This window comes from Triticum urartu, chromosome 5A (assembly GCF_056163025.1).
Source record: "Triticum urartu cultivar PI428250 chromosome 5A, HENAU_Tu73, whole genome shotgun sequence".
NCBI classification, from domain to species: Eukaryota; Viridiplantae; Streptophyta; class Magnoliopsida; order Poales; family Poaceae; genus Triticum; species Triticum urartu.
The window spans coordinates 587,131,433-587,143,033 of NC_141877.1; the positions used below are offsets into that span (position 1 = coordinate 587,131,433).

Here is an 11,601-nt window from a genome sequence, read left to right on the forward strand (position 1 = left end):
GGCAGCTTTTGTGGGTGGGAAGTATCTCTCAAGAAATGTCTGCAATAAGGTCTCCCAAGTATCTTTCAGATGTTCAGGCAATGAGTGAAGCCATACTCTTGCTCCATCTCTCAAGGAAAATGGGAATAGTGATAATCTGATAGCACTCGGTGAAACTCCATTTTGCTTAAGGGTGTTACAATACTCCAAGAAAGTCCTTATATGCTCATGTGGGTCTTCTAAAGCTGTTCCACCAAATCTGGACTGTTGTACCATGTTAATCAGAGCAGGCTTCAATTCAAAATTGTTCGCCTGAATAATTGGTTGAACCATTTCTCCTGGTATCCCATGATCCCTTGGGATCCACAAGTCCCTGAGCAAAGGTACTTGATCAGTCATCTTTTCTTCTTCTTGAGCTTGCAAAGTTTCGGCAACTTGAAACCGTGTTTGATTCTCTCTTCTTCTCCTCAATAAAGTCCTTTCAATTTCTGGATCAAATGGCTCTAGTGAATATTTAGGTTGAAGCATAAGACAATTTCCTGTAAAATTCCTGAAATTGACACATGCTAGTTTCTCTCAAAACTGCAGCCAATGTTAGGAAATGGTTAGTTGCCTAAAATAAATCCTGATCTGCTTCTACTAATGTGCTAATGAAATTTAAATCCCCGACAATGGCGCCAAGATGATCAAGTGTAATATAGCAGGGTTTTTACACCCAAACTACGGATGTCGTGTTCTCCACAGGGATCTAGAACTTCGAAGCACACATTCGAAACATTCAGAACAACGGAACAGATGGATCAAACCGTAGTGATAACAAGCAGCCACTAGCACAAGTTAAAACCAAATAATAAGCAGCAGAGGTAAAGGGTTCAGAAATAGGATAGTCTCTTTTTAGTGGTTTACTTGTAATCAAACGGACAAGTAACACTAGCAGATGGAAGAGGGTTCAGACATCACACACAACTCATGCAACCAATTAAAGTAACAATAGCTCACAGGACAATAACTACTAACTCAATATCCAGCAAAGGGTCACCACAATTCAGCAAGGATACATGAGGATTCAGCAAAGGTACACAAGTAACAAGGTAAATTTCAGACTCAATAGTGCATATGTTTAGGGAACAGGAACAAGAGAAGATAGAGATTCAAAGCCTATGGGTCTTGATGATCTTCAATTCGAAGCTGAAGAGGTTGCAGGCGAAGAAGGGACCACATTGGAGACGATCTGTAGTAGGAGAGGCTTCCGCGTGGTCGTTGAGGAAGAGTAGCAGAGAAGATTCCTTGGGAAGATCCGGAGCAGAGCACCACCAGAAGGCCCGACGCCCCTGGCCTTTAGTCAATCCTCTCCCTCTCAGCAGCGAGGAGGAGGGGAGAAGGAGTGGCAGCGGCAAGGCATAGGAGATGCGGCGCTGGTGGTGACGATGATGACTGGATGATGGCGCTGGTTATGGTGGAGGCGGGTGATGGAGATGGTGGAGGCACGGTGGTGGATTAGGCGGCGCTGGCGGCGGCGTTGATGGAAGCGTAGTAGTGGATCCGGTCGTTACCCTACCTCCCTGGCCTTCGTTTGGTGTGGTGGGTGAATAGCGAGGAGGACCAGCCGCGCGTGGCAACAGACAACTGTCTGGCCGGTCGCGCCAGCCCCCGGCTCCTCTCACGCGTGCCACAGGACGCTTCCTCTGGTTCTTTTCGGTTTTGCCCCCTTTAGAACTGAACTCTTCTCCAAGTTGATCCCTGCTTTAGTGTTGGAAGCATTTTCGATGAAGATTGGGTGCCTAAACGCACCAATTCTGCATAATATGAAGAAGTGTTGTAAGAAATGTCATAATAGGAACATTTCTGTAGGAATGAATATTTTATAAGTAATTATTGTGGTCAAATGTTTAACTTGAGATGCAAAAAGGCTTAAAATACTATATGCATAAATGTGCTATGAGTTGCCGCCCTCGATGTACTCGAGGACGGCCTCCAGCGTGCGGCCGGGCACGCCCCACCATCGGCGCCAGCCTCCGGAGTTGAGCCTTCCGGAGGGCACGACGCCATTGGTGGCCTCAAGCTGCTCGGCGTGGTGGCAGCGGAAGTAGGGCTCCCAGAGCGGGCTGTCTGGGACGTACCGTGGACCTTCCCTCACCGCCCGCGGCAGAGAGGCGCGGATACGCACGATCTCCGCATGCTGCGCCGCCCCGGTGGGCGATGGTGGCACCGGGACCCCGCCGACGCTGATCCTCCATGACCCGGGCACCCGCATGTCCGGCGGGACCGGGTACTCGGCCTCGTAGAGGAGCTGAGCTTCGTCCTCGTGAAGGTGGCGGCGGCCAAAGCCGTTCGCCGCCGTGCCGTCACCTGGGAAGCGCTCGGCCATGGTTGAACTGGGGACGACGAGAGGAGAGGGAGGAATGGGGGAGAAACGGCGCGTCGGCGGTGGAGAGTCTGTGCATCTCCGGGGCGTTGGGGGTCGGCTTATATAGGCGGGGGCGTCGCGCGTACGCGTGGCCGCCGTGTGCACGCGTGGCGAGCGAGGGAAGCGTGTTGTCCGGTCTTCACTGCGCCGTCCGTGAGGCATCAATGGAGGAGACTGACCGGCGCGGCAGTGCGCGGCAGCTTTGGCATTGATTCGCCGCGGAAAACGAGGCGATGAGGACGAGAAGTGGCAAGAAGAGAGACGAGTCGCTGGCAAGGAGGGCCCGCGGCTCTTTTGCGTCAAAAACGACTCGCCCGACGCCCCCGAGTGCCACCCAGCGCGCCGGGTTCGGGCTGGGTTCGCCGGCGCTGATTTCCGCCCAGGCCGACGAAAATCGGGCTCCTGAGGACGTGACTGGGCCGTTTTTTCGACGCCGACACAAAAAAATCGTCTGAGGATGCCTTTCTGGAGGCGCGACTGAAGATGCTCTTAGCGCCTGCATGCGGGGGACACTTGACTTGGCCGTTTTCAATGACGGAGGCTCAAGGAATTCTCTGTTTGCTTAAGTGCTAATCTCGTCCACTTATTACTCTCTTCCAATCTAAATAAATGTGTTTCGATTCAAGATACTACATGAAAAAGAAGCACATCGTTGTTGTTGTTCAATTTCAGGTGATCGGTTAGTAGTTTCGTTCATTGTAAATTATAAACTTTGTACTCAGATTTGAAGCTATTTTGGACGAAATTGTCAATTATGTCGTGCATGATCGACCATTTGAAATTTGTTTGACATAGCTTCATCTCACACTTTTACATGACTTTCGTGTTGCACGTTTTTTGTTTCAATGATCGTAGATGAATAGATCTACATCTTCCTCGTGATTGTACATATGCATATGTGTGATTTGTTTTAATGACACTCCTTAATCTGCTTCCTCCGCATCCTGCTACACTGGCGCCATCATCGGCGTTGTTCCTCTCGACCTCTCCCATGTCCTGCCGCACCTTGTTAATCTTGGCCTCCACTCTCGCGTGCTACTACACAGGCACGGCCGTCGGCGTTGTTCCTCTCGGCCTTCTCTCCCACGTCTTGCTACACTACCGCCACCACCTGTGTCCACCATAGTCGCTAAGGCACTCTAGTGTAACTTTATGTGTTATGTGTAGTTGCTAATTTGTAATCATGTTACGCGTATGCCAGATACCAAACGCCATGCCGAAATTGCTCCTCTAGTCTACATGCAGGCTACCGATGATGATTTTTTGTTAGTTTTCTCTTAGTCAGGTCCAGTAAGATAAGTATGCAAAGGAGCAAAAGACGCTGCGAGCAACCAAACATGTGACTAGCTCCTTTTGAGCAGACATCGCAGTCTAACGTGGCCCAAAGATACCTTTGGAATTCCTATCCAGCTTCCAGGCCGAATAAGAATTGGATCCAGCGCCCCCACACTCCCTCTCCCACAGAACAAATCCAAAACGTCCCGTCCCGGCATTATCTCGGCCGACGCATGGTTTTGGACAGGACAACATACACGTCCTCTCAAAATTTCCAAGCCATTCTGAACATGAAGGTTATGTACTATATAGTTCAAAAGGGAACAAAAAAGAGCAGCGAAACAGCTGCCTCAAGGAAAGAAAGAAAACTTGGACAAGCAGTGTCCTGATAATTCTTCGTCACAATTTCGCATTTGGAGTTTTTCGATCTTGTTTTCCTTACCAATTACTCCCCCCGTCCACAACTATAAGATGTTTTATTATCTTTTTTCTAAATTGGATGTACAAAGACATGTTTTAATGTGTTTGTTTACTCATTTCAGTTCGTATGTGGCCAATTGAAATATCTAAAACATCTTATATTTGTAAGAAGTGAAGGCAGTGAAACTGCTGCCTAAAGGAGAAAATTTCGTCCAGCGTAGTGAACTTAACTAGAGTAGTGAGGCTTAATACAATCAAGCAATGCATTGCATAGCTAGCATGTTGCATGGATGGATACCACCCATCGTCTCGCAGTGCAGCGCTCCGATCATGGGTTATAAAATTGGCATGCAGCGCTCCGATCATTGCATCACAAAGCAACACAACAAGTAGCCACATCGCGCTTCGCTGGGCTTGAAGAGAGCTACAAGGTACGTAGTGACTAGCGGTCACGAGCGCGCGCCCATGGCTTCCACGTCGACGAGCTTCGTGGCCATGGCGCTCGTCATGGCCGTCATGCTCAGCACGTGCCATTCTGCGCGCCTCCTCGCCGACGTTCCGGCCTAGCCCACACCGACGCTGCCAACCTTGCCCCCCGTGCCGGTCGTCCCTACAGTCCCCGCCGTGCCAGGCGGCGTCGTTCCTACGGTTCCCACAGTGCCAGGCGTCCCGACGGTGCCAACGGTGCCCACCGTGCCCGGCGTGCCGATGGTGCCCACCGTGCTAGGTGTGCCAACGGTACCAGTACCTGGCGCCGCCGTGCCAACCATCCCGGCGGTTCCCACCGTGCCAGGTGTGCCGACAGTGCCGCTGCCGGCAGTACCCGGTGCCGTCGTGCCGACAGTGCACACTGCGCCAAGCGTGCCGACAGTGCCAGGCGTGCCGATGTTGCCGATGCCATCCGTCCCCGGCGTGCCTAACGTGCCGCTGCCCCCTATGCCGTCCGTCCCCGACCTGCCCAAGGTGCCACTGCCGCCGATGCCGTCCGTCCATGGCGTGCCCAAGGTGCCACTGCCGCCGGTGCCGTCTGTTCCCGGTGTGCCGGCCGTGCCATAGTTCATTGCACCTCCTCCGTCGACGGACTGGATGTACGTACGTGCCCACGACCGTGCGTGCACGATTTACGAGTGTAATGGTTACTTTAACTTGGTAGTGTTCGTTTAATTAAGCAGCACTTGTGTCTACGTGTAAGTAAAAAAGAAGTACCCACTTGTGTACGTGTGTGGTATATCTTTTCGATTGGTGCGTGTGGTGTGGATGTGTGTACTGTATGCTTGTACGTTTATATTATTTTCATTTGTATCAATATATACACTATTCATGTAGATATGAGCTTGAGTAGTTTGGCTTTACGTGTATGTATCTCAGATTCAAGAGCATATATGGAGCTAGAGAAAGCTTCCAAATTATCCCAATATTATAGAAATTTGTTTTTTTTGGTACAAATATAATGACTATATGCTTTATATGAGTTGTGCTAAAGAATAGTAACCGATGGAGTGGGGCATTTTGGTGACTGGGCTCCATGGAGCCCGAATTTTTGAAAAAAAAATCAAAATTCAAACTTTCAATTTCAAAAAAAAGAAAAAAAATGCAAGTATACAAGGTTGAAATGTATATGTGTGTAAAAATTCATGATGAAATACCTTGAAATGTGATGTGTAAGAAAACAAATTCATGAACTTTGAAGATGAATAGTATCACTAGATAACTCGTTGCTCTAATTGGCGCAGAGACCAACTCCAGCCCAGAAACTAAGTGAACTACTTGAAGGACTTTCTCCACACTGTCTGCAAATGATTATGTTCGTATTGTGTTTTTATTTCCTTGACAATAATCATTGCCCATAGCCCTTTTTGGAGATTTGTTTGTGATGACATGAGACTCTATTCATGATGGGGTTTTCCCCAGCTGTCTACAAAAGCGCAAAGACCAATTACAACCAAAAATTAAGCAAGCTATAGACCACACATTAGTTTTGATTTATCTGTGCTAATGTCCAACTATACTTCTTTGGCCAATTTTTTTTAAGCTCTTTTACGGTACCCTTGTACTCCACCGGGAGGGTTGGGAGTACCAACTAAATCTGGCCATCTATTTTAAGGGGTATCTTAGTCATTTCCCCTCATTACTAAAAAAGATCTGATCCTTAATCTCGTCTGATCTAATCTAATTACCTAAATTAACATGAACCATTAGCGACGTCGTCGTTGTCTCTTCATCGTCCGCCCGGCGTCGCCGCCATCTGCTCCTACCAGAATCAATGGATCTGGCGTGATCGCCTATTCCGTCCGCATGCCCGAACTGGCAAAAGAAAATGGCCCAGTTATCTTTGCAGCACCACGACTAGAGGAGGATAGATTATGATGCAGCTATGAGACTGCTCGTGCTCGTCGTGTATTGTTTGCTGCATCTGTTTGTTGTAAACTGCAACAGTAGTGGATAGATTCATACTTGTGTTTGCATGCCATGGATTACGAGAAAAGAATACACCGATCGTTTGGGTGTCTCTCGATCTATATAACCAGTCCAGCTATGTCGCCGACGCCATAAAGACCAGACAAGATGGCTTTGGCCGTGCGACAACCACGCCACCACCAGTCGCCGGCCGCCTGCGTGGCGCCGCCGCCAAGCAAGATACTCGTGTTAATTGGCACATCTAGAGTTACAGTTTTGCCCCTCAAGCCATGGTACTCATGATTTTTTATGTTAGTACTCCGAATTAAATTATTGGAGTACCAATCCATCTTATCCGTCAGATTAGAAAGAATAGACGGTCCTGTTTAATTTAAGGGTACGGTAAAAGAGCTCTTTTTTTAAGTAGGGGAACTATTTGGGAGTGTTGAATTACTTATATGTCTCAAACGTATTTATAATTTTTTTTATTTCATGCTATTATATTATCACTTTTATATACTTTTTATAGTATTTTATATTATTTTTTAGACTAACCTATTAATCTAGTGTCTAGTGTCAGTTGCCGTTTTCTGCATGTTTTCGGTTTCATAGGAAATCATTATCTAGGAGGTCAAAATAACTTGCCGATTTAATATGATTTTTTTCTGGCAACAAAGGACCCATGAAGCTTCGGGGGAGATCGAGAGGAGCTACAGGGGTCCCACACGGCCACTCGGCGCGACCAGGAGGGTAGGGTGCGCCCCTAGGCCGTGTGGCACCCACCTGCACCGCCTTACCTTGGTTCCACCACCATAAATTCCTATAAATACCAGAACCCTTTGGGATATTTTCATATAATTTTTTCTACCGCCACAAGTTCCTGTTTCACGAAGATCCAATTTGGAGGCACGTTCCGAGTTCTGCCGGAGGGGCAATCCATTCTCAGAGGTTTATTTATAAACCTTGCTGCCTCCAATGACCATGTGTGAGTAGTTCCATTAGGATCTTAGGGTCCAAGTAGTAGCTAGATGGCTCTCTCTCTCTCTCTCTCTCTCCCCTTCTCTCTCTGATCTTTAGTGAGTTGCCTCACATGATCGGGATCAATTCGATGTAATCGATGGTGTGTTTGTTGGGATATTATGACGCCCCCAATTCAATCGTACACTAATCATATACGCAAACGTGTACGATCAAGATCAAGGACTCACGGGAAGATATCACAACACAACTCTACAAATAAAATAAGTCATACAAGCATCATATTACAAGCCAGGGCCCTCGAGGGCTCAAATACAAGAGCTCGATCATAGACGAGTCAGCGGAAGCAACAATATCTGAGTACAGACATAAGTTAAACAAGTTTGCCTTAAGAAGGCTAGCACAAACTGGGATACAGATCGAAAGAGGCGCAGCCTCCTGCCTGGAATCCTCCTAAACTACTCCTGGTCGCCATCAGCGGGCTGCACGTAGTAGTAGGCACCTCCTGAGTAGTAGTAGTCGTCATCAACGGTAGCGTCTGGCTCCTGGGCTCCAATGTCTGGTCGCAGCAATCGGGTATAGAAAAGGGGAAATGAGGGAGCAAAGCAACCGTGAGTACTCATCCAAAGTACTCGCAAGCAAGGAGCTACACTACATATGTATGCATTGGTATCAAAAGGAATAAGCGTATCTTATGTGGACTGAACTGCAGAATGCCGGAATAAGAGGGGGATAGCTAGTCCTTTCGAAGACTACGCTTCTGGTAACCTCCATCTTGCAGCAGCAGAAGAGAGTAGATGGTAAGTTCACCAAGTAGCATCGCATATCATAATCCTAACCGATGATCCTCCCTTCGCCGCCCTGTGAGAGAGCGATCACCGGTTGTATCTGGCACTTGGAAGGGTGTATTTTATTAAGTATCCGGTTCTAGTTGTCATAAGGTCGAGGTACAACTCCAAGTCGTCCTGTTACCGAAGATCACGGCTATTCGAATAGATTAACTTCCCTGCAAGGGTGCACCACATAACCCAACACACTCGATCCCATTTGGCCGGACACACTTTCTTGGGTCATACCCGGCCTCGGAAGATCAACACGTCGCAGCCCTACCTAGGCACAACAGAGAGGTCAGCCCGCCGGTCTAAATCCTATGGCCCAGGGGTCTGGGCCCATCGCCCATTGCACACCTGCACGTTGCGTACGCGGCCGGAGAGCAGACCTAGAAACCTCCATTACAAAGGAAGTTGCGTTACGCGGTCCAACCCGGCGCGCGCCGCTCAGTCGCTGACGTAACGAAGGCTTCGGCGGATACCACGACGTCGAGTGCCCATAACTGTCCCCGCGTAGATGGTTAGTGCGTATAGGCCAGTAGCCAGACTCAGATCAATTACCAAGATCTCGTTAAGCGTGTTATTCTGAAATAACCACGGACGCCGACCAGGGCCAGGCCCACCTCTCTCCTAGGTGGTCTCAACCTGCCTTGTCGCTCCGCCACAAAGTAACAGTCGGGGGCCTTCGGGAACTCAGGCCCACCTCTACCGGGATGGAGCCACCTGCCCCTTCAGCCCCCAACATCGGAATCACTCGCGGGTACTCCTACGAGCCGACCCGACTTTAATCACCACAAGTATCATATATTATGTATAAGTATATACCCGTGACCACCTCCCAAGTGATCACGGCCTGATAGTATAGCATGGCAGACAGACAAGAATGTAGGGTCACTGATGGTAAACTAGTATCCTATACTAAGCATTTAGGATTGCAAGTAAGGTATCAACAGTTGGAGCAACAATGACAGGCTATGCATCAGAATAGGATTAATGGAAAGCAGTAACATGCTACACTACTCTAATGCAAGCAGTAGAGAGAAGAGTAGGCGATATCTGGTGATCAAAGGGGGGGGCTTGCCTGGTTGCTCTGGCAAGAAAGAGGGGTCGTCTTCGATGTAGTCGAACACACGGACATCGACAGCGGTCTCGGAGTCTACCGGAAAGGAGTAACGGAGGGGGAACACAATAAATAACAGAGCAATCAAATGTAACACAAAGCAAAACACGTCAATACGTTGTGCTAGGGGTGGCCTAACGTAGGGATAGGCGATACCGGTGTAGGGGAGAAACATCCGGGAAAGTATTCCCGGTGTTTCGCGTTTTCCAGCAGATGAACCAGAGGGGGAAAGTTGTGTGTTCGCTATGCTAGGGTTGTGTGACGGACGAATGGACTGCGTATTCGGATTCGTCTCGTCGTTCTGAGTAACTTTCATGTAGAAAGTATTTTGATCCGAGGTACGGATTAAAAGATATGATTTTCTAAAGATTTTATTAATTTTTGGAATTTAATTAATTATTTAATTTAATTCGAAAATGGATTTATGACATCAGCATGAGGTCATGCTGACGTCAGCAGTCAACGGGGTTGACTGGTCAACCTGACCAATGGGTCCCACTGGTCAGTGACACATTTTAATTAAACAATTTAATTAACCTAATTAGTATTAATTAGGGGATGGGCCCCACTGTCATACTCTGTTAGATAATTAACAGTAGTTAATTGGGTTAATTAGTCATTAGGTTAATTAATCATAATTAGTTAATTTAATCAGAATTAATTAAGTTAATTATTTAATTATTTAGTTAATTAATTAATTAATTAATTTTATTTTAATTCTTTCTTTAAAATCGTTCTAGGGGTGTGCCCCACTTGTCATAGGGCCAAGGCCTAACGGGCACGGGCGTTGGGCTATCGGGCGGTGGTGCGGGTGACGGGCGCCAGCCCGAATCAGTGCCCGCCCAGGCCAGCAGGGGGGTGGAACGGCAACCGCAGGGCACCGGAGAACACAGGAAGACGAGGCCGGAGCTCGACCGGATCGAGCCCATGCCGGTGGGAGTGAGCAGAGGCGGCAGCAGGGCGGGCGCGGACGCGTCAAGGGCGCGCGCGCGAGCTTGGTGCGGCGCAGGAGAAGATGCGCGCAGGGGGGACGCCACAGGCATGACGAGTGCGTGCGCGCGAGGCGTGGAGGTGCTGGTGCGACGGCGAGAGGAGGCGTCGCGGTTCGGCGACAAGCTGCGGCGCGACGCGGAGCAGCAGCAGCAGTTTGCAGGAGCGGGGAGGGGGTCGCGGTGCGCGGGCAAGGGCGGTAGGAGGGCGCGGCCAGAGGCGGGCGGCTACGGCGAACTAGCAACAGGGGCCGTGGTGGCCGTGAGCGGGGGCAGCCCGGAGGGTGAGCTCCGGCACGCGAGCGCAGGCGAGCAGCGCGGCCGGCGAACGGGGAGAGAGAAGGGGCGCGGAGACAGGGGAAGGAGGAGGGCGGAGGCCGTGGCCTCACCGGGCTTTGTAGGGACGGGGCAATGGGCGCGGGGAGGTTCGGGGTGGACCGACGGGGATGACGGCGACGTGGGAGGAAGCAGGCCGGCGAGGGAGTCCGGGCGCCGGCGCGGTCCAGGCGGCGATGGGCGATGCGGGATCGGGGTCGGGGTCGTTGCCCCCCGATCCAGATCGAGGAAGGAGAGGGAGGCGTGCGGGGGAACTAGTGGGGGGTGGGAGGAGTGGGGCGCCGGGTGGGCTAGGGTTACGGGGTACAGGGAGTTAAGGGAGTGAGGGGGGGCCTGGGCCGGTTGGTTCGGCGGCCAACTGGGCCGAACGGGTCTCCTCTTTCCTCTCTTCTTTTTTTTGTGTTTTGTTTTCTTTTACTTTTCTTATTTTTCTTTTTTGTTTTATTTTTAGTCTTATAAAACATAAGCCTAGTCCCTAAATTAATGCTTTAGTTTACCCTACTGAGACAAAGTGTTTGGTACATAATCAAAATAGTTTACATCTTTACAATTCTTAAAAAGGCATTTAATTAATTATTTTACCACTGTTTTACTTATTTTAGGACCCTTAAATACTTTTGCAAAAAGTTGGTTCCTTGACCAATATTGACTATGAATTATTTGCCACATTCCGAGCACTTTAGTTTTAAATGTTTGAAACTTTTACTGTTTGCTTTATTTTGAATTTGAATTTGAATCGGTTTCGAACTAACGCAAGATTAGCAATAGTAATCGAGGTGACGTGGCATCATTAGCAAAGATTCATTGTAGCCTAATTATCCAGGCGTCACAGATATGATGAATTATCACTTTATGATCAGATTGTTCATT

At 49.0% G+C, this 11,601-nt stretch overlaps 1 protein-coding gene across 1 annotated transcript; it reads left to right on the forward strand.

The window, feature by feature from the left end:
- The first annotated feature begins 4,467 nt into the window (after positions 1–4,467).
- LOC125506049 (uncharacterized) lies at positions 4,468–5,413 on the forward strand. The gene has a single exon (XM_087524330.1). The coding sequence runs from the start codon at positions 4,790–4,792 to the stop codon at positions 5,135–5,137; it is 348 nt and encodes a 115-aa protein (XP_087380456.1). The 5' UTR covers positions 4,468–4,789; the 3' UTR covers positions 5,138–5,413.
- The last annotated feature ends 6,188 nt before the right edge of the window (positions 5,414–11,601 follow it).